Source organism: Pleuronectes platessa, chromosome 20, assembly GCF_947347685.1.
Source record: "Pleuronectes platessa chromosome 20, fPlePla1.1, whole genome shotgun sequence".
Classification (NCBI taxonomy): domain Eukaryota; kingdom Metazoa; phylum Chordata; class Actinopteri; order Pleuronectiformes; family Pleuronectidae; genus Pleuronectes; species Pleuronectes platessa.
Window position 1 is genome coordinate 10,712,676 of NC_070645.1, and position 22,197 is coordinate 10,734,872.

General features: G+C 41.5%; 4 protein-coding genes across 7 annotated transcripts; all 4 read left to right on the top strand.

The window, feature by feature from the left end:
* Nucleotides 1-1,759: 1,759 nt before the first annotated feature.
* Nucleotides 1,760-10,799, top strand: armc3 (armadillo repeat containing 3). Of its 4 annotated transcripts, none has more exons than XM_053412300.1 (17): nt 1,794-1,920; nt 3,061-3,118; nt 3,242-3,359; nt 3,702-3,827; nt 4,077-4,145; nt 4,321-4,496; nt 4,609-4,803; nt 5,098-5,281; nt 5,397-5,549; nt 5,643-5,751; nt 6,330-6,579; nt 6,829-6,965; nt 7,232-7,400; nt 7,625-7,719; nt 9,204-9,371; nt 9,556-9,718; nt 9,949-10,799. In XM_053412300.1, exons 2-17 carry the CDS (start codon nt 3,071-3,073, stop codon nt 10,153-10,155), a joined length of 2,367 nt encoding a protein of 788 aa, XP_053268275.1. In that variant the 5' UTR covers nt 1,794-1,920; nt 3,061-3,070; the 3' UTR covers nt 10,156-10,799. The 4 variants fall into 4 exon arrangements, with proteins under 4 accessions (XP_053268277.1, XP_053268275.1, XP_053268274.1 ...); XM_053412299.1 differs by having other exon boundaries at nt 1,818-1,920; nt 2,978-3,118; XM_053412303.1 differs by having other exon boundaries at nt 1,843-1,920; nt 3,264-3,359.
* A 204-nt stretch (nt 10,800-11,003) lies between these two features.
* Nucleotides 11,004-13,254, top strand: msrb2 (methionine sulfoxide reductase B2). The gene is made up of 5 exons (XM_053412305.1): nt 11,004-11,298; nt 11,555-11,652; nt 11,973-12,049; nt 12,234-12,381; nt 12,551-13,254. The coding sequence occupies exons 1-5, from the start codon at nt 11,196-11,198 to the stop codon at nt 12,683-12,685; spliced, it is 561 nt and encodes a 186-aa protein (XP_053268280.1). The 5' UTR covers nt 11,004-11,195; the 3' UTR covers nt 12,686-13,254.
* A 171-nt stretch (nt 13,255-13,425) lies between these two features.
* c8g (complement component 8, gamma polypeptide) lies at nt 13,426-19,103 on the top strand. The gene is made up of 7 exons (XM_053412304.1): nt 13,426-13,803; nt 14,904-15,049; nt 15,324-15,394; nt 15,485-15,592; nt 15,710-15,814; nt 16,003-16,038; nt 18,898-19,103. The coding sequence occupies exons 1-7, from the start codon at nt 13,621-13,623 to the stop codon at nt 18,915-18,917; spliced, it is 669 nt and encodes a 222-aa protein (XP_053268279.1). The 5' UTR covers nt 13,426-13,620; the 3' UTR covers nt 18,918-19,103.
* A 1,430-nt stretch (nt 19,104-20,533) lies between these two features.
* LOC128425608 (lipocalin) lies at nt 20,534-21,965 on the top strand. Its single transcript, XM_053412306.1, has 6 exons — nt 20,534-20,751; nt 20,851-20,990; nt 21,091-21,170; nt 21,285-21,398; nt 21,492-21,593; nt 21,697-21,965. Exons 1-6 carry the CDS (start codon nt 20,656-20,658, stop codon nt 21,714-21,716), a joined length of 552 nt encoding a protein of 183 aa, XP_053268281.1. The 5' UTR covers nt 20,534-20,655; the 3' UTR covers nt 21,717-21,965.
* Nucleotides 21,966-22,197: the final 232 nt, after the last annotated feature.

Here is a 22,197-nt window from a genome sequence, read left to right on the forward strand (position 1 = left end):
TTCACATGTAAATTCACAATGACAATATAGCGTAAAAATGCATGGATAGTATTTGACTGCTATCATGTGGTCCGTCGTTTAAGTCCTTGGAGGACGAAGACCAACGTTGAAAGTTTTGATGACACTTATTATTGATGATTGATTTGATTGCCCCAAAGGACATTGATATGTATAATGAAATGGAATATTCTATATATGTTCATTATTACAACATTAAAGGCAAAGTTGGCTATTTGTTCAATATGGCACTCATAACTTGCTCATGTTAAATATTAATATAAACAATATTTGCGAGGTGACACAAATATTTCACCTCACTCTTGTCCTTTGCGACCCTCACTGTCTGCAAGTCAAGTTTCAGGATTTATTTTTTAATGTCTGTGTCCTTTCTCTAGGATGAAACTTAAGTGAGTAAAACCTTGTGAAAGTTGACTTGCAGATAATATGGGTCACCATGAACAAGTGTGAGTTGAAATATCTTTAAATAATATTTAAAATGAGGAAGTTATGAGTGCCATATTAAAAAAAGGAGCCAAATTTGCTTTAAATTTTCATAAAAATAAAATAAATAATAAAAAAAGTCATTATACTAGTCAATGCCTTGTGGGGCAATCAAATCAATCGTCCATAAAAGGTGTCATTAGAACTTTCAAGGTTTGTCTTTCAGCGATGGACCACATGACCACAGTGGCATTTGCAGGTGGGCATATAAATCGGTATGTGTGTGTGTGTGTTTGTGTGTGCACATGTTCACTTTAGCCTCATCTAATCATGCATTAGAATAATAACCTGCATATCACCCCCCCCCCCCTCCCCTCCATAATATGGATTGCTTTAGCTGAGATTAATCAGGGGCTTATTTCAGGCTGCCTAGTGATGGTCTCCCACTCTACCACTGTCTATAGAGGACGTTGGCTTTCTGCTCACACTGCTGAGATAGATGGCAGTGCCTCACTTTATGAACAAGAGACTCATCGTGTGCTGCTGATGCTATAGAGTTCATTTGTTTTAAGACTCCACCTCAATGTGACCCACACAGGACCGATCTCCATCCCTGGACATACACACATCATAAAAATTCCACTGTGACTTTTCAATATTCCTACTATTCATATTAGGAAGGAGTCCAATCTGTAAATGTCAATTTTGTAATGTAAATATTAATCCATCAACACACAAACCCAGATTGACTAAAATACATTGTATTTTAGTTCATTCATTATTTCAATGGATTTTGTATTCAATTATTTCGTGTGACCCTGGTTTAAGTTATTGACCAGTCATCATTAATCATATTTGGCTATTCAATTTATTTATTCATTCTCATCAAAATTGACTTAACTTGTTTGTTATGTGTTATTTGACCGGTTTTCTTATTTATTTGGAGATTTAATCTAATTTTATTAATATTTAGAGCACTGAAAAGAACTGACAGACAGTCAGGCCCCCAATGAAATTGTAAGGATCATTATTACTATTATTCAGGCAAATTAATATGCTCAAATTCGCACCTCCTTTTATATATATTTTTTTTACAATTTGTTCTCTTTGCCCACACACATATTTAATCATATGATATAACGATACAGTTTAAAGATGTCTGTAAAACATGTGGGAGTAGAAGAACAAAAGGAAACATTGGAGCAGTGAGATGAAATAATCATTGGTTGATGCAGTGTTTTTATACAATGCATCAACCAACTGAAAGTCAACTTTGAGCTATTTAGCCCAACGTAGCAAAGGTTGCCTAGCAACGCAGGGTCAACCTCCTGTTCCCAAACACTGGACCTCCTCTGTTCCCTCTGGTTCCTCTGCTGGGCTCACATGCTGACTACTGGTTCCTCTGGTTCCTCTGGTTCTTCTGCTCGGCTCACATGCTGACTGCTGTCAATCAGCATCTCCCTTCGGTTGGAAACACAGGTAAGTCGCCCTCTGCCTCTTTGTGTTGTGTAGCCACGTTGTTGGGTTCGCTTTGTAGTTGAACTAGTAATATCCACGACTGCAGTTTATAGAGATAATTCCAGTGAGCACGAATTGAGCGGCTAGCCTCCCTGCAAGCTAACCGAAGCTAACCAACAAACCCGGAGTTGACATGTATGTTTTCTTAATTCAGTGTCTATTTGTGAGAGCTCAAGTCGTGGCAGCGGCAGCTCGTAGAGGCACTTCCGGTGGCAACAGAGACAGACGCTGTTATGAATGTATCATTCATGTTCGTGCCTTTGAACTTCAAAGTTTTTTAAATATTAAAGTCACTTGAATCCAGTCCTGACTACAAAAGCTTTGCTATCTTTGACACATGTAAAACCTGCTGTTTGTGTTTGTGTCTGTTATTGCAGCTCTGTAGCCATTTTTAAGGTTAAAAAATGTATCATCAGCAACAAAATATGTCATTACAATAGACTCCTTCAGTTGTACTTGGTAGCCTTGGTGGAGATGTTCTTGGAATTACTGGTAAGCCAGGAAAGTATAAATAACAGTTTGCTTCAATATCAGTACATTTCACTTTATTTAAACAGGATAAGCCAGCCTGTGCCAATATAACAATATTACTGAACTACGGAAGACATGAGAATAAAACTTGGTTAAAAAGTAGTAGGTCAGTAGCTGCTTGTTGTGTTTGTATACAATTGGATGGGAACATTTTGTGAGTATCTCTTTGCTGTCTTGTAACACAAAAACACACATTTATTCAGAGAGAGAACAGTGTGCCTGGTCCTACCCTTTGGAAAAAACGTTGTTCCTTTGAGGTATGTCCATCTACTTTGGTACAGTTGTAGTCATAAATTGCTACATGAGCAGTGGTATCTCTGTGCATCAATGCTATCATGGAGTTAATCACGATCTTATGTAGAATTCAAGGCAAGGATAACAATGCACATTTCTCCTTTGGTTTATCACAGTTTACTAAACAGTGTGGTATCAAAGTCAGTTGCTTCCAAACAGTGTTGGATCACAGACATGTGACTTTATATATCAGTGGCAGTTTCTGTTGATAATGGAAGTGCCTCTACGAGCTCCCGCTGCTGCGATTTGAGCTTGCCCTTACTGGTCTTTTTAAAGTGGCCACAGAATGGGGAAGAAAGCGAAGAAGGGGTGTGAAACTCCGTCCAAGGACAAGGTGAGATACTGATAATGAAAGCCTTCTCTTCCTGTGAAATGTGTGTTGTTACTGAAAGTTACTGTTACTGAAGCTGCACAAACCCTGAAAACATCAATGATGCAGCCCTCTTCGTTTTCACAGTTTGAGGCTCTTCCTTTTGAAGGCAAAACCCCAGAAACAGTGGTCCTGCTGCTGAGTTCACCAGAGGAGGACATCCTGATTAAAGCCAGTGAAGCAATCTATATATTTGCAGAGAAAGGTGCTGCTGACAAATCACACACACACACACACACACACACACACACACACACATACACACAGCAATTCAAATTAGAAACCCTGGTTGGGCTTCAAGTAATTTCAAGTATTTTACACATATAGATTTTTTTGCAGCACAGTAATGTGAGACCCCGTCATATTTTTGCTTTGTGGGTCCCACTTCTGTTATATTCTTCCTCACATCTTCAATCAATCCATCCAATTCTATTTGTATAGCCCATAGTCACAACACAAGTCACAATTTGTCTTCACTCACAATGAATCCACATCTCTTGAAGCTGTGTGCTGATTTTTCCTGTTCACTGTCTCCCCCTGTTGCTAGGAGATGAGAACAAAGTTTCTCTGCTGGGGCTGGGTGCACTGGAGCCTCTCAGTCGGCTCATCGCTCACAACAACGTGCTGATCAGACGCAACGCCATCATGGCCCTGGGCACCATGGCCGTCCATGGTGCGTCACACAACATACGTCATCAGTGCAGACTTGCTTACTGAGGGATTTGATGGCTTACGATACATTATGTAACTATTGGCTGACGGACATTACAATTTCCGGATAATCCTCCGTCCATTGACTCTGTTGAATGATTTGTTGCCTGGCTGCATAACTGAGAGTTTTGTTGGTTTAACAGACTGATTGACTGGCTCATGGCTTGGTCGTTACAGAGAGATTAACATTGTCTATTGTTTTCATTGAAAGGTGATGTTACGGGTGCTCTTAAAAAAACTGACGTTATTCCATCAATTATCGACAGACTATCACCTGAAGGTGAGTCATTTGGATTGTAAGATGAATCGGCTCCCAGTAAGTCGATATTCACTGAATATTAGCAACAATAAAACAGAGCAAATAGAAATGTCCTTTATCTAATTATTTGTTACATACATCATTATGTAGCACATACATTTTTCCCCCATATCTTCTGTTTTCTTTTATATTCAAGAGGATACAGTTGTCCAAGAGTTTGCAACCCTGTGCCTGGCCTCTCTTTCGCTGGATTTTCTATGTAAGGCCCAGATCTTTGACCACAAAGGCTTACCACCTTTAATTCAGCTTCTGTCCAGTCCAGACCCAGATGTTCAGAAGAACTCGGTAGAGATCATCTTCAACCTAGTTCAGGTGACTCAAAGTAAAAGTTACATTTATCTGCTCCTTAAAAGCCAATAAATACATGATTGATTTGTAAAACATAGTAAGTTAACCTCTGTTGTACTCTGTGTTACATTTAAAGGACTACCAGTGTCGTGTGGCGGTTCATGAGTTGGGCGGGATCCCTCCACTTCTGGAGCTGTTGAAGTCGGACTTCCCTGTCATTCAGCGTCTGGCTTTAGAGACTCTGATGAATGTCACCACTGATAAAGATACATGCCACACCTTCAGTGAAGAGCAGGGATTCGAGAAGGTCATGGAAATCCTGAATAACAAGGTACGTCTGTGAGTGAGAGGGACAGAACAAATCCTTTGGTGGAAGCATGCATGTCCCTGTGCTGCTCCAAAGCGTTGTAATGATAAAGTAATCACAGTTAAAAACCTCCGTCCTGACAAACTCAAACCCAAGTCAGTTCAAAATATAAATGAAACAGCCTGCTTTTCTCCTACGAGTTTGTGATGCACTATAACTGTATGTCTGGCCTATTATTATTTTATTCTGGCTGATATTGCTTATTGTTGTTGAATGTCCTGATACCTTTTTCATAACTATTAATTGTGTGTCTTCCAGGACCTCAGTGACCTTCATGCTAAGGCCCTGAACGTATTAGCTAACTATTTGAGTGACAGTGAGAGGGTGCACCTCATCCACCAGGGCGGAGGCCTGACCACGCTGATGAACTTTTTTTTCACCCCCAACTCGCCTGAAATCCAGTCCATTGCTGTTAAATGCATAAACAGGCTTGCGCAGAGCTGTAAGAGATTATACATTTCTTTTATCTTTTCAACTGTAGGCTTGAAAGTTATGAGCTGTAGCTGTGTTTATTTTTATATTAACGATGCTGTGTCTGTGTGGGCGTGTGCGTTTAGCTGAAAATCGAAAGATGCTCCATGAGCAGAATGTGGAGAAGGTTCTGGTCGACTATCTGTCTGTGGCGGACGTCAGCGTGAAAACATCTACCTGCAAGGCTGTGGCTGCCATGAACCTCCACCTAGCCAGTAAAGAGCGCTTCCGAGAGCTGGGTACGTACTGTTGACATTTGCCCACACGGCATATATCATCAACAGTACACGCTGACCACGATAAAGAATGAACTGGATATATTTGTGTTTCAGGTGGGATCCCTGCATTGGTAAAGGGGCTGAAGGGTGAATGTGTGGAGCTGATAGAGGCAGCATCCCATGTCCTTGCTAACCTCACGCATAACAACCACCTCAGCAACATGTGAGTCATAGACAAGCTGTGAGCATGTATATACACATCATTAACCTACACAGTAAGTTACCCAAAAGGAAGCAGTCAATTAATACTTTTGAGGAGATTGAAGTTGTATTTAAATTATAGCATATTTCCAAACGTGTAAAACAGTTAGTGGTACAGTTATAGTCTATAAAATAAAAAGGCTTAGGATGAGGTAGCACTAAAATGTAACAGTATGCCGTTCTATCCACCATCTCACAAATGACTTAATGCTTCATCTGTCTCATCACGGTTCTCACTCCCCTCCATTACTCCTCCACATATTTTATTCTCCAGCCAAATTCTCTCTGCAGCATCAGCTCTCACTGTCTTTCCTCATATTTCAATATTACTGTTGTCTTCAGTTCTCAGGACGCTACCAGTTATCTCTACCTCCCACATAGCAACCCCTCATTATCCTAACTCCTGTTGTTAGTTGTACATGTGTTCCATGCTCATGATAGAAAATCTATGTTGTATGCACATATGAACGTGAGAGACCGCATTGGCCAGTTCTGTTGGCTCAAAGTAAATCTCCAGTACATTTCTATGGTACCCCGCAGGGCGGTGTACGAGGCAGGAGGCCATGCGATCCTTGTCCAGCAGCTCAAAAGAAGCTGTCCGAAGACGGTAGCCAATGCTGCTGCCACGCTTTACAACATGGCACAACAGGAAGTCATTCGCAGCAGCATTCTATCACATGGAGTCATACAGGCTCTGGTGGAGCCCTTAAAGTCCACAGATACACAGGTGTTGGTCAACACCACACTGTGTCTGGCAGCGCTGGCCTGTGATGAAGAAGACAGGGCAGAGGTTTGTTGTTTGTGTTTTTCTAATGATTTACAAATTTCTCTGAGTTCTGCCTTGTTGAAAGACAAAAATACAATGAAATTTAGAGGTGCTTAAAGGAAATATCAGTGATTTTTCTACGTTTTTATTTACTTAACCCACAACAAAAATCCAAAAAACTAAAAATACTTGTGACAAGCAATAGTTTCTTATAAATTGTCGATGTTATATGCTTTTGCGAGTCTCAAAAAACCATCCCCCTCTCCCACATAGCTACTGAGTGCAGGAGGCCTTCAGCCACTGGTCAATCTGCTGCGCTCTTATCACAAGGAGGTGCTACAGAGTGCATGCATGGCAGTAATTGTCTGTGCCAGTGATGAGCCCACCACTGTGGAGATGTGCAAATTTGGGTAAGACTGAAATATAACAATGACACAAGGATATGTCAGACTATGAGTGTAAACTACGACAATTCAGCAATACCATAGAAATGCAGAACCAACACTGAATAATTTCATAAACCAGTAGGTGGCAGTATAGGACAGTATTAAATGTGGTTGCATATGAAAGTAAGGGAAGGTTTCTTGTGTAAATGCTTACACACATATTCATTTATAGATCTATCAACACATTTCTGAATTTAATTGTGTGTTTGTTGTGTTTTTGTGTGTCTCAGAGCTGTAGAACTGCTTCAGGAAATCAACCAGTCAGTGAAACGCCGGAGCACTTTCAGCGAGTCAGCCATGATCAGCCTGCTCAAGTACAACTTGTCTGTGAAATACAGCCTGACAGATCATCTAGCCTCCACTGATGTGGTTAGCGATGGCTTCTATGATGCCGGCAAGGTGCGTCCACTGTTGCAGTTTATGTGCCACAGAAGTAATGTCAAGGAATGTAGATTTAAGTTGAATAAAAAAAAGTTACCACCTGATTTTATTTTGGAACCATAACTATTTGTAATGTAATCACAGCAACATAATCTTGGTTTTCTTTGTTCCCCCTTATCTTTAACATATGACCTCAAAGATTATGTTTTGACGATAACATGGTTTCTCTCTGTATCTTTCAGGCTCATGCAGGACAGAGGATCTTGACATTGGAGGAATTTTCCAAGCAGCCAGTCAAACAGCAACGACCCATCATCGCTGTCAACACAGTGATTGAGTATGAGTCCAATATCACAACATCATGCTTTGATGGATTCAATAATTGTATTAAATTACATGCGTATAATAGGTTATTATGGACTAACACATACTGTACATAATCATCCTGCATACATAAGAAATATAGTGTCATTAACACACCAATGCCAATTTCCATTTGATATCTTGGATTAAAGTACATTCCAGCTCTCAGTTAACTTTGGAATTTCGAAAATATACACCACAATCCCAAACTATTACAATTACCTAAACCTACATTAATCAGAGCGACAACAGGACCAGTAGAGGACCATTATACTACTAGCAACACTGTGAATACAATTTATTGTGGCTCTTAGTTCCCCCTCCCCTCGTCTGCTCCAATCCGTTGCCCTACTTTTCTTCCTCTCTCTTCTCTCTCCCCCCCTCTCCCCTATTGCCTTCATTGTACCCCAATAGTGTGGCCTCACAGGGTAAGTTATCCCTTTTTCTTTACGATAAAAAAAAAGGCAGAGTAAAGGAGCATTTGTATCGAGGGGACTGGACTTCTCAACATCTACATACACGTCCAAGCACAAGTGCACGTACATGCACACCAATGTAGATGCAAAAGAATGTGCTATTACATACTGTTGACTGAGACACAGACTTACACAGAGAATAAGAAAAACCCACAGGATGTGCATGTCATACTAAGGCCTTTAGCATGTGGATGAATTCACATTCCCCCTTTCGGTAACTCATGTCCACGATGCCTCCCTACATCACGAAAACACACACAGCTTCCAATGCATTCTTAATCAAGCTGGTTTCTGCAGTTTCACACATGGCTTAGTTTGAACCAAGTTAAACTTTCTTTTAAAGCGCTATATGCTATTTTACTTTTATTCAATCAATATTTTCTTTTATTCTTCTGTCATGAGGCCACATGGCATAACTTACTATATATCCTAGAAAATATAAACAAATTGTATCCAGATATATATCTCACAGCAAATACTTCTTATTATAATATTTAATGGTAATTTTCCAGTTCCAATGCCTGTAATTAAAATTCAATACTAATATGAGAAATGTGTTCAGAACACTGATTTTAAATAAACCAAACCACGTCTTAATGAAAAAAAAAAAAAATTGGGAAAAACAACCAAACGATCAGTGTTTTAATTAGATCCAAAACAAGCACAGAAACATTAAACAAGACAATCCTGAAGGATCACACTCACCATGGTCTCCCCTGCAGCTGGTGTTTGTGTTGTCCCTCTCAGCTGGTACATCAACTCTCTCAGCCGCTGTAAGACAAGAATAAAGTAGTTTTTCCTCACAGCCTTGTTATCCGTTCTTCTTGTATTTTTGCAGTTGCTGCCATGTATGCATAACACTTAGCCTCCGTAATTATGTATGTGCAATAAACTTAAAGTTCTGATCATCTTTAACAGGCATTTAATCTTAAAGACACTGGCTCACATGTCTTTTGAGAATACAACATCTCTGTCTGTACAGGAAGAGGCAAGACAGTGACCAACAGGAAGACGAGACTCAACCTGTGTCTCCTGCAGAGAAACCGTGGAAGATGGTGGAGGACGTCTCTTTGCAGGTTCTAGTTAAAGAAACCAAAGACTACATCCTCTCGCTGGATGATGAGCGGGAGCAGTGCGCTGCCTTGGCCAGGTAATGGAACTCTGAAGTCTGCACATCATCCAAAGAAAATCATATATTAAATCATTAGCAGTCCTCATTGTCTAAATCTCCAGAATCATGGAAATGAATGAAAACAAGATGTACTTCCTGCACACCAAATGGCTCAGAGTTTCTGAATTGTAATGGGTTGCTTGTGCATGGATGTGGTTGTAAGGATGGTGAGCGAAGCCATGGGTGGAGCAGTGGAGATGGAGAAGTTGCACGCTTTCCCGTGGGTGCTGCACCTCAGCGAGCTCAAGATCCAGCTTCAGTCTAACGTTATTCCCATCGGGCTGATCACCAGAGGAATCTACCGTCACCGGGCTCTTCTCTTCAAGGTACCACCGACATAGTTAACACACAGAATTGTCAGCTCCCCACTATGCCATTTTTTAACTTTCATCTTTCTTACCCTTCTGTATTGTCTTTGCAGGCATTACATTTCGTCTACCCTCTAAATTCACCCCTTGCGCCACATATAAAATGACTCTCCTTCTTTTACTGTCCTGCTCTAGTTTCCTATATTTCAAGGTTATCATACTCCATCTTTTCTCCTCCTCTTTGTCAGTGTCTGGCTGATTGCATCGGGATGAGCTGCACACTGGTTAGGGGCGAGTATAACCGGGCTTGGAATGAGGTTCTCCTCTTCGGTGTGGATCCCTCCAGCGGCGGCCGCTCTTCAGGGCCCAGCCGCTTCATAGTGGACCTCATGCACAGGCCTGGAAGCCTATTGGCAGGGAATACCCCTGCTGCTGTGCAGTACCAGTATATATAGAACAGAAATACTAAACCAGAACGCTATGTAAAATATGTGACCAGTCATTTTATTTGTATTGCTTGTGAATTGCTGGTTCACCTTTATACCATTCAATTAAAGGATTAGATGTCAGTTGTTTATTTTTGGTGCATCCACAAACCCTCCCCTACTGGAGATATCATAACATGTTTTGTGAAGCTATCTTATGACCTTAACGTTTGACCACCCAAATCAAATCAGCCAACATTTGTGTGAAGCTAAACTTTTGATGTCACCTCTTTAATAATTTTATTAATAATAAGTTTATTTTCTATAGAACTTTTCAACACTCGTAAAAGTGCTTTACAAAAATCAATTTGAAATCCACAATCAAACAATTTACAATCAGAGTAAAAATAATCTCTCCTCTCTCTGGCATCCGTCTGTCTCTTAAGACAACAGCACCTCAGTTGGTCCGGATCAGTCCTTTTGGGAGCAGCAGTTGGATTGGCTCAGCTGTCCCAGTCTCCTTAACCAATGATGCACCCAATTACTGCATGCTACTGATGTGCATTATTTTCTTTTTTTTTAATTGTAAACGCTATTAAATGTGTTTAAATACAGATCCTGCAGATATGTGCTCAACACAGAAATGATCCAGCTAAAGTGACATAATGATACATTTAGAAAACTACAATTTACAACTACATTTAGAAAACTACAATTTGTCAAAGATAATATTTAACATTAATACTGGAATACTTTTATGACAGCCAATGTGTCTACTTTTTATAATCCTTTGTTTCTTTCCAAAAAGCCACTGCACCTACGACACTATAAGAGCACTTTAACACTAAATAAGCGACGCTCCCAGTTTACTTTGACCTAGATAACTATATTTTGACTGTCACCCAGCAGTCCTGTATCAGCAGCCGGAGGGAGGACCAGACCAGATCGGCGGGTAAACAGTCCCCACGACGCACAGCCAGTGCGCTCGTCTCTCACTGGATTCACTGGATCTTGACTTTAGACTCGCACTTGACACAGCAGCAGTAGCAGGAGCAGCAGGAGCCGTGACCATGTCCCGATTCGTCGCTCGTCTTTTCGTTGCTGCAGCCAGATCCGCGGTGGCACAGAGGAGGATCCCGGTTCTCGTCATCCGTCCTTTGACCACATGTCACGGTAGCGCTCGGTTTCCTTATTTGGCGCTTGTTTGTTTGTTTGTTTCTTTTTTGGTGGTGGTCGTGGCGGATGGTGGGGGGTGTTCACAGTTAACTGTAGCTGCTAATCCCTGCAGGTGCATTGTTTTAATGTTTTGTTGATGGTTGGTTTACTTGCTTTTTTTGTTGTTGTTTGCACTTGCTTTATGAACCTATTGATTAAATGACCTCCAATAGTCTTCAAATCCACATGCAACCCCCCCACATGTCATTCCCAGGTTTGCAGTCCCTCACCCGTTACGATGAGACCACTGACTGGCAGAAGAAACTCACCCCAGAGCAATATGTGGTCACCAGAGAGAAAGAGACGGAGGTGGTGAGTTTCATAATGCAGCCTCATGCCACCGTCACACAACAGGAAACAGGCACATACAGGAATTAGGGTCAAACAAACGCTATCTCACTCTGACATGCAAACTGAACTTTGATCTTCAGTGTATTACTGACCTCAGACCAGTTTTACCTGCAGCTACAAACATTTGGTGTGTTTATGGATAATAACGTAGCCATTTTATTGTCGTTCCCACAAAACCGCTTTAAAACCACAACACAAATTTCATGACAAAAATCTTGCTTCTACTCAACTATCATGTGCGCCTGTTCCTATACCACTGTAATTAAACATATATGTTACAGCCCTTTAGCGGGATCTACCTGAACCATAACGAAGTGGGAATGTACCACTGTGTCTGCTGTGAAACTCCGCTCTTCAGGTAAAACATTGGGCCTAAGCATTAAAGGGATTTTTTTGCACACAAAACATATTTCGGTTTTTATTCCCACATATGCTTGGATATCTCTTCAGAAAGCAAGGACTACAATCTATTATAATTCACATATAATTGAAATTCTTTGAATGCATGCGTGCTGATGAAAGGTTGTTTCCTCTCCTGACAGTTCAGAGGCTAAGTATGACTCGGGGACAGGCTGGCCGGCATTCAAAGAGGCTCACGGCACATGGGAGCGGGATGAAAGCCATGCCTCCATCTTTCGTCGCCCCGACAACAGCCTGGGCAGTACTGGGACAGAGGTCCTTTGTAAAAACGTGAGTTGCGTTCTGAGCTGAGAGGCTGAAGTTGCGTTTACTTTGCACGGCTGCTCGAAAACAGATTTAATAAAAGCAACTGAGGTTTGGATTTTCATCTTTCTGAGAATACAACCGTCACTTTAGTACTTTAGTTTTGACTTTTTTTGTGTTTGTGTGTGTCGTGCAGTGTGATGCCCATCTGGGACACGTGTTTGATGACGGCCCGGACCCGACAGGTCAGCGGTTCTGCATCAACAGCGAGGCCCTGACGTTTAAACCCAGAGGAAACCACATTTGTGGGGAGAACTGCATGGATCACTGAAAACACACCTCCATATGTTTCATCATCAGTCGAAGGCAAATCAAAGCCCAGAGTTTACAGAGAGACGTGATGTTAGGGTTTTGACCATTGCAGGTCAGGAGTGAGAATTTAATTCTTAGCTTTTGTTGTAAATAAAATTCCTGGAGTTTTTTTAAACTGAAAGAATCTATTTTCAGAAAGACTATAAATTTGCTAAACACATTTTTTATTATATGAAAATCAACACTGAAACAGTCGCTTCAATCCAAAATGAGAAAAAATAAAACAGAATTCACACCTATTGTTTTTTGTTTTCTAATTTTGTGTGTAAATCCTAAACTTGACATGTTAGTGTGGAACAAAGAGGCCAATCTATTGATGCAAAAAATGTCAGCTTAATTATAAAGGTTTGATTTGTCTCAAAAATGTTAAAATAACCAAGAGGACCTCTTTTTCTGTAGAGATTGCAAAACACCGAAAGTTCCGATATTGCTGCTTTGGCGCCACATGTACAAATCCAAATGTGTTGCTTGTTTTAATAATCGAGTAGACCTGATCGATCATTTTTCAATAAATGTTCTTTGAATCTGTGTTTTTTTTCTCTACTGTTCTGCAGAGTTTATTAGGAATTAAACTCATTATTGAATTTAACGCTGCCCCCTGTAGTTGAGATGCGCACATGTCAACATCCCAGTGTGACCAAATCTCTGCCTGTAAACCAAGTTAATATTTAACATGACAGGCCATCCTCTGTTTGTCTCCCTCTATCTGTTTTCCTTGTCTGTGTATAAGGTTGAGTAAAGCAGCTATAGAAGAGAGAGCACACAGAGAAAGAAGGGACACACAATTATAAGGAAAAGTATTTAGAAACGCAGTAAAGTAAGAGCACAGGAAGCCGAGCGATCCCACAGGACCACGAGTCTAATTCTGGAGCGGATCATTGTCAGTGCTATAGGATGGCTGGAGGGTGGCGATGCATGTTGGCGACTGTGGTTGTGTTGAGTGTGTGTCTGTGGGAGTCCAGCGAGGCTGTAGGGGGGGCTAGGAGTCGACCACGACCCCAAAGACGACCTCCGAAGAAGCCAAAGGTCGAGTCTGTTGAAGTGACCCCACCAGCAGAGAACATAGACATAGAGCGGGTAAGAAACCGGATAGAGCCGTACTGTGTTTGACTGTGTGCTATCACGGATGATCATGATTATTTTTTCATGTTGTGTGACGATGCTGTAAAAACATTTCTGGAAAAGCTGCTGGTAGTTTCCAGGTGGATTAGCAACAGCAGGGTGAGAGCGCCACAGTAAATAGTTCACTGAAGGTTGCCTGACCTTTACACACAGTTAGATTCCGGTTCTCACTTGTCAGTACCAAGATAACACAATCATACAAATAAACAAACATACGAGCCTATGTTATAAAGTTCCGAAATGTTTTTCCTGGGGATGACCAATTGCACACGTCAATCCAAGAACGCTTGTGAAAAAACATTTGCCAATTTCTTGCCCAAAGCCTCAAGCGTATGAACAAACACATGAGTCTGCTATAATATGGATTAGAGTGGGGGAGGCAATGTGGACTTGCTTGCGAAATTGGGTCAATATTGCGTTTGGGGAAAATATTGGAATTATCAGTGAAACTTTACAGAAGGAAAGATAATAAAGCAGGTAATTTCGAAACAGAGACTTTTCTGGTATTTTATATTGCTGGTCATGATACCCTGGTTATATTTTGGACAAATCCTAAGACAGGGGTTTACAGGATCATCATTTTTTTATATGGTGAAATGATTTTCCATGTCCATGTAATGTCGGAGATGTTATTTTGTCTTTACAAATATTTTCTCTGAAGCTTTAACGTGCAGTGGGTCAAATTTTGGAGGATCCACTTTCTAAAATATATAATATAATATTCATTACAATGTTTTAATCAGTGTATAATCACTTAAAATTAAGAATACTTGTGTTGTCCAAACCTTGACATTTATTCTTTGGGTACAATGGGAGCCGGTCCTCTTCCACCGAGTCCGCCATGTCTCTATACTATAGCACAGAATTGAAAAACCACACATGGGCTCTTATGAAGGACATTATTTTATTTCATCTGAAGGCCACGGTTTCTGGACGGGGAGGTTGAGGTGTTGCAATTCGCAACTTGACCACTGGATGTCGCTTATTTCCCACATGCTGAACCTTTAATAGATATATCTTTTATCCATTTTGCCTGATCCTTCAACGCGTTGCAGATGACAGGAAGGTGGTACCTGCTGAACGCGGCCTCCAAATGCTCATTCCTGATCAATCATGGCACCCGAGTGGAGCCCACGGTCATGAGCCTCTCACGCTCCTCCGCCTCCGAGCAAACACTGTCCGTCAGCACGAAAACACGACAGTAAGTACTGCTGTCTACATGTGTAATCAGTAACTGTAACTTTTCAGTACCCCGATGTATCAGCAGAGGGGGCAAACAGGCAACTGATCTCTCCACTCACCTGCTTCAAGCTGACTTCATGTTTATGTCTGAATCCATCTCAGTTCCGGTAGAACAGAAGAAATCGAGTTCAATCAGAGGCCGCAAAGAGAGAGAGACAGGATGTTTATTGTTTACCACAATTCTTCCAATTCTACCATTTCTTCAATGATGCCAATTGCTCTCCTCTCCTCAGTGCTCACCAGTGTTGGGAGATATTACAGGTCTACCATCTCACCCCAACCCCGGGACATCTAACACTAAAAGGTCGGTCCATCTATTCTATCACAGTATCAATCCTGGCAGTAAATCAGCATCGCACGGTCTGACCGTGCTTCCTGTCCTCATGTCCTCCAGGAGCTCGTCCAGAGCTGAACACTGAGATAGTGATCGGGGAGACGGACTACAGCTCATACGCAGTCATGTTCTTCCACAAACGGGGCAAAATAACCCTAAAACTCTATGGTGCGCTCCTCAGCCATGTGATCTTTGTTTCATATTTTAATTTAAATTGACACTGCACTGTATGTAAAGAAACAAGTGCATTTATGATAACATAACATTTGCTTTTGTGCTTTCCAGGCAGGTCTGTGGACAACCTGTCAGAGCCAGTGTTGACCAAGTTTGAGCAGCTCGCTGCAAAACAGAATTTGGGGCTTGCGTACCTCTTCCCTTTCCCCACCTACAGTACGTCAACCTGAAAATCAAAACACGACAGGGTTGGGGTGAAACAATATTAACAACAGCAGTGTTTGATGTAGGATAAGTGATGGAGTGATGAATATTAAGGATTCAAATATTGTAATTTAGGAAATCACGTCCCACCTCATCTTCTTTGAAGTAACAGTATGAAAAATGTTTCTTTCCCTTTCTAGGCCATTGTGGTGATGTGGACCAGGATCATGTCATCAGTAAGTTAAATGTGATTTGAATGAAATATGAAAGAAATAACAAATATCCGGGAGAGAAGGAAAAAACTCATAACTATAAAACTGAAGTTAAAGTATATAAAAGAGGCAGATGGGACAGATTTCACTTTTTACACCTAAACATGCAGACATGTGAAAACAGGCCATGCTCTTCAAATTGTAGACTTGTTGTCAGTGTAGCTCACAGACTCAATGTACAGTGTGCACACATTGCACTGAGAGATGTGCTCATGCACTCATGTCATTGTGTTCCCTGTGACTGTGCGAGAGCTCTGTGTGTTACATGCTGATCAGCACCTTTACAGCGGGAGTCTGCTGGAGGCTGAATGAAGGAATATTATCCAATTATTCATATATTATATACATATTACCCTGTATTGCTCTGTTATCAAAGTCTCGGGCTTCTGCAACAATGCCAATGAGAAATGACATGATACTGTTTATGAATGAAGTGATTTGAACCCGACAGGTTATTGTAACTGATAAGATATAATGTGTTGTTTGAATGGACAGGCTGTTGGCTACTGGATCATAAAATGTTACTGCTCTATTATTGCTGTTGTTAAAGCGCTTCACGAGGTTTAAGGCTTTGAATATCAGGGTTCGGCAGTAAAGGATGAACAGTGTCTGAGTAAGAAAGGTAAAACATTAAGAAATTTCATTTTTTTGATTTGACACATTTTACATAGTTAAATCCACTAGATACTGATCATTATTTGGACCGGTACTAAATGGAACACATCGACACCTACCCTCTAAATAATATGTCGTCTTCATTTAGATTCACACATCATTTTGTGAGATGTCAGTGAAAATGTTTAGAGGTGCCTTCTGACCTAGGAACTTTGAAAGACCCTCAATTCACTGGCCAGTTGCACCTCGTTGATGACTGCTTTGTTTATTCAGGCTGGAGCCAGAGGAGAGACAATAGAAAAACAGGGACAAATACGGCAGTAACACCCCCACCCTTAAAGCAATGAATAAATGGTTCAGTAGCAAAGGTCAACATTGTACTTATTCATTGCAAAGCATTTTACAATAACCGAGGCTGTATGTTAACAAGTCAGCTTCATGCACAGCAGAAACAATCAGCAAAGCTCTGAACAAGCCCACATTAATTCTGCAAGGCTGCGATTCAACACAACAGTAACACACAAGTGACCACACCAAAGTTGACTGTGTCGGCGTGTTGGTTTATCCTAAATAAGAGATGAGCCGGACTGGTCCAATTCAAGCATTTATTAAGATGCAATGAAAGTTTAACAACATAGCTATGGACAATTATTAATACAGCCACGGCTAAATCAGGTAGCAAAAGGTAGTCAATAATTATAACAGTAGATTTAATGTGATTGGTTATAAAAGATTCGAGGGGTGTCACCGCAAATCAATATGGTTCTCCCTTATTGGTCCACAGCTGTAGTCCCCCGCCTCTTGTCAGGGAATCCAGGAAGTGACAAGAAGCCGTCCACGTCACGCTCCTAACCTACGCAGCCGGTTGCTAAACAAATCTCTCTCTCCTGATAGTTCCATGTTGTTTCATAAACTAGCCTTGAGTAGAGAAGGTTATGTTTCTGCTCCTTCGGCTGTACCGACTGAGCCATAACAAAGTCACTCCGACCTCTTATCAAGACAGGTGTGAGACTGACCAGAGTTTTTGACGCACATACATTTCTAGCTAATTCCAAATAATAAACACTAAGATGAAAAGGTTATTATTAATAATTTGTATAAAGGCCTCATGTCTGGCCCAACCTGCTCCTGCCCCCCCCCTCCTGTCTTTATTGCACAGAGTACAGTCAGACACACCAGCTAAAATTTCGAATCCTTACAACTGCTACAAACAATCACCACCATGATCCAACGAATGCATAATGCAGTAACCACAACACAGTGATCAAACTAAATATTGTCATCGCACAAGAGATCACAACCAAGGTGCTGTGCAGAGGCATCCTAAACCCTATCTGCGTAAGTAGACTGCTAACTAGCCTAGCTTGTCGTCAATGGCTCCCATGGAGGCTTTTTTTAAACATTTAACTAAGTGAGCAATTTACCCAAGACAAATGGATCAATGGCTTAATGATTAGGATGCTCTCAAACACCCAGGACCCAGTCGAAAGCATTTGCACATAGCAAAGACAACAATTGATCTAGAGACACGACCCCTTTTCTAGAACAAAGGGTCGTTAGAGACAAATATTTACTTCACCTCATGGATCTTCTCTCCCGGACGAGCCCCCAATTGTTACGCCCCATGATTATGTGGATCCATGTGGTGACCAACATGTAAGGTCACTGACCACCACGGACAAGCATCAACAACAGAAAACCATGGGATTTATTAACATCAAAGGACACAATACACACTGTTAGAATCCCGGGCTGAGGGCTCAGTTCACTGGCCACTCGCACCTCACTGGTGACTGATCGGTTTAGTCAGGGTGGAGCTAGAGGACAGACCAGAGAAAAGCAGGGACACAGAACCGGAACACATTCAGCCGTAACAGAAGTTTTGATCAGCACTGTGATATTTGTACAGTATAATGGAAGTGACTGAAAATGAAATGGCTGAATGAACACAATTATTTTTAATGGGCTCTTACATCATGACAAAGAGGGGGAGTGAGAGCAGCCCTCCAAGAAAGGACTCTTCAAACCAAGGACCTGCACCCATGCCTTTCACGTTTGCTCCTGCAGGCCGTGGACGTGCTGCACTCTGCTTGTGTAACAATCGGTTATCTAAACTTTGTCGACAACACGTTATTTAATCTCGATTGAAGGAGGAACACATCAGCACAGCTTTATGTTTCCATATGTCCTCTTTTCCTTTTTCCACAGACTGCGTCCCCACGTGTTGAGGAGTAGGAGCTGTGTCGCAGAAAGACGCAGCATTTCACCAGTTTAACACATGATTGTCTGACTTTTGCATCATTTCAACAGTAAAAACTAAAAAGTGACCGAAAGTTGAGGTGATCTTCAAATTGATAACATGTTACCACTTGCAGAAGGTACAGTTAAATAAAAGTTTTTCAGTTTTAACTCAATTGATAGTGAGTCTTGTCTGCCATCATTTAAATCTGTGCTTAGAAGCCATTGTCATGCAGGTATCATTATCATGTTAACTCCATCTCATCTTAGTCTGAGACTTCCCAGATGGTGTGTTTCTCTGTGTGTGTGTGTGGGGGGGGCACAAAGGACTGGGGGATGGGGTGCATTTAATGAAGCCCAGATGAGAAGAATCCCAAAGGGGGTGGACAAGGGTTTGGTTACAAAACTTTCAAATGTGGCTCTCTTTGCTCTTTTTGCTAACTCCCTAGGCTCCACCAAACAGCACCTCTTTGTATGTGTGTGTGTGTGTGTGTGCATGTGTGTGAATGTGGGTGCATTTGTGTGTGTGTGTGTATTTGTGTGTATGTGTGTGTTGGTGTGTGTGTGTGTGTGTGTGCTACTTACATAACCCTGTGATTGCAAGTCAGCGCCTGTCTCGCCTGCAAACAAAGGGAGACAATGAATTTATATCAGTAAAAGAAGAATTCACAGTCAATCTGCAGCCTTTGTCCCGCAACATGATGTGTCTGTTATACAATCTCAAATAAATGAATCTAGGTCGGTCATTCATTGACGCCATTTTCAGACACTGAAACTTTCCTCTTGAAATTCTTAAAGTTTTCTGTTGCTGCAGAGAACAACTGAACTTAGACACCTCAGGGCTTTTTAGAGAAAGTAAAAGTGTGTTAACTGTGACGTTCTTAAATATCACTATCAATGCAGAACATATTTCCTGCAATTATCACATACAGCTAATTCTACTATGGAATGACATATTATACCAAGGAGACTTTATCAAGCGGATCTTGTTTCTGTTTAAGTCCAACTCTGATTCTCTCTGCACAATTAAAAACATAGAAAAGAGTTTATTCGTGTTTCTGAAGCTTTTTGTTGATGTGGGAACAACCGAGCCATTCTGTGCATCACTTTGCAGAACTTTCAAGTGAATGCATTCCACCACAGGAGAGAGGCTGGCAGTGCAATAAATAAGTACTGCGATTATTATATCTAGTAAGTGCAATTAATGCTTTTTTTGACTTAAGTTTAGCAGGAGTGCATCTAATCTTGTCTCTTATTGTGTAAGTGTGTTGTTTTTAAGGGGGGATGAGGTGTTCACATGCCATATGGCGATAACTGTTAACTTACAGCCGGTTCAGTAGTTCATGTGTGGCTGAGCTCTTGTGAAGGTGGAGGGAAAAGGAGAGAAGTGCTAAAAAAAACCATTATGTATCACCTCTGCCTTTTCTTCTCCTCCTCCTTCCCTTCAGTCGTTCATCTTCACTAACCGACCCCCCCCCCCCCCCTTTTTCCATCCACATGTGCCAGTTGTGTAACCGCAGTGTTTTGTAAGCCGGTGGATGAGGGCCAAGGAGTGTTTTTGTAATGCAAAAGCTAGGGGGGAGGGAGGGAGGAGGAGGAAGACACAGAAGGAGGGATGGGGGGGCAGGAGTCTGCAGGATATAAGGAGCCTCTGCTGAACTCACCTCACATCCCACTGAAATATCACCCACCGCTGCTGGAGCCTAGAACACAAAGGCAGAAAGAAACATGAGTAACTCACTGCTGAAGATGCTGGGCACCTTGATGTGCGTCCTGGCCGCCTGCGCCCAAGTCGTGCCTGTGAAAGACTTCAACCTGGAGAAGGTGAGTGAGAGCATTGGCTGAGAACGCAACATGTGGATAACGAGAGAAATGCTTAGATCCATTTCTTAAAGCATTTCTTCCTCTCCTTCTTTCTTCTAGATGACGGGCAAGTGGTTCATTGTCGGTTTTGCCACCAACGCTCAGTGGTTTGTGAACCACAAGGCAGGAATGAAAGTGGGCACTGCCATATTTGCACCAACTACCGAAGGAGACCTGGATCTGTCTTACGCCAACTTGAAGTAAGTGATTGATATGTTCATTAACCAGTACCAGTCAAATTAAAACATCTAGACAAATAAATGATATAAGAGATATTAACTGAGCTGCTTTTTGTTTTAGTGCTGATGGTAGCTGCTGGAGAATGACTCATCTTGCTCATAAAACTGAAACTCCCGGACGCTTCACCTTCCACAGCCAGGGTGAGTACACACACAAACACACACTCCCACAAACACAAACATAAACAAACACACAAACATAAACACACACACACACAGACTAAAAGCCTAACATGTATATTCTTGCTTTATCAGTTTGGAACAATGAAAACGACATGCGCATTGTTGAGGTCCAGTATGAAGAGTACGCTCTGGTTCACACCATCAAGACAAAGGAGGGAGTGTCCGAGGTCCTCAATAAGCTCTACAGTAAGTCCTGGTCACTCGCAGCCCAGCAGCCTTCTGGGAACAACTTTCGTGTTGAATTCAGATGAATTAAGTTGACTGATCGTGTGTTTGTAGGTCGTACTCAGGTGGCCAGCGCTAGCCAGCGAGAGAGGTTCACCAAGTTCTCAGAGGAGACCGGCATCTTGACCGACAACATCGTTATCCTGCCTGAAAATGGTAAGTCATTATTTTATAAACACTTCATTTCATAAACATATAAGGGAGATGTGTATATGGTTCGACCTGTACTCACAGCCCCCCCACATGTTTGTTTCTACAGCTGAATGTCCACCAGTCTGAGGAGTCCCCCACCGTCCTCTGTCCTTCATTCTCTCACTGTGTCGTCTGCTGCATTTTGCTGCCGTTCCTGCTGCGAACCAAAGAGTCCATACGGGTCCTCTTTCTCTCAAACTGCATCAACAGTGGCATTAGAGAGGAGCAATAAAGACCTGACTAGGGAGACAATGCATTTTGTAACTGCTTTTCTGTTTTTTTACTGATTTGTCTTTTGGAAATGAACTCAAGTACAATAAAATTGATAAAACAAGATTAATAGTTCAGAGTGATTCATTTTTCTTGGGGCGAAAACATGTCAGAGACTCAAATTATGAAAAGGTGGAAATGAGATCCGTGCTTTAACTGCCCCCTAGTGGTTGAAAACGGTCATAATACAGTAATTTGACAAGACCCAGTGAACTGACAGCAAAACCAGTGAATACTGTGGACCAATAAGAAGCCGGGTGAAGGATTTACAGTTTTTCTGAATTTGGGTATAATGATG

Coding starts and splice junctions, on each gene's coding strand:
- armc3 (XM_053412300.1), top strand. CDS start 3,071: ATGGGGAAGAAAGCGAAGAAGGGGTGTGAAACTCCGTCCAAGGACAAG. Junction 4,804..5,097: donor TGGAAATCCTGAATAACAAG/GTACGTCTGTGA, acceptor TGTGTCTTCCAG/GACCTCAGTGACCTTCATGC. Junction 6,580..6,828: donor ATGAAGAAGACAGGGCAGAG/GTTTGTTGTTTG, acceptor TCTCCCACATAG/CTACTGAGTGCAGGAGGCCT.
- msrb2 (XM_053412305.1), top strand. CDS start 11,196: ATGTCCCGATTCGTCGCTCGTCTTTTCGTTGCTGCAGCCAGATCCGCG. Junction 12,050..12,233: donor TGTGAAACTCCGCTCTTCAG/GTAAAACATTGG, acceptor CTCTCCTGACAG/TTCAGAGGCTAAGTATGACT. Junction 12,382..12,550: donor CAGAGGTCCTTTGTAAAAAC/GTGAGTTGCGTT, acceptor TGTGTCGTGCAG/TGTGATGCCCATCTGGGACA.
- c8g (XM_053412304.1), top strand. CDS start 13,621: ATGGCTGGAGGGTGGCGATGCATGTTGGCGACTGTGGTTGTGTTGAGT. Junction 13,804..14,903: donor AGAACATAGACATAGAGCGG/GTAAGAAACCGG, acceptor AACGCGTTGCAG/ATGACAGGAAGGTGGTACCT. Junction 15,395..15,484: donor GGGACATCTAACACTAAAAG/GTCGGTCCATCT, acceptor CATGTCCTCCAG/GAGCTCGTCCAGAGCTGAAC.
- LOC128425608 (XM_053412306.1), top strand. CDS start 20,656: ATGAGTAACTCACTGCTGAAGATGCTGGGCACCTTGATGTGCGTCCTG. Junction 20,991..21,090: donor CTGTCTTACGCCAACTTGAA/GTAAGTGATTGA, acceptor TTTTTGTTTTAG/TGCTGATGGTAGCTGCTGGA. Junction 21,171..21,284: donor CTTCACCTTCCACAGCCAGG/GTGAGTACACAC, acceptor TTGCTTTATCAG/TTTGGAACAATGAAAACGAC.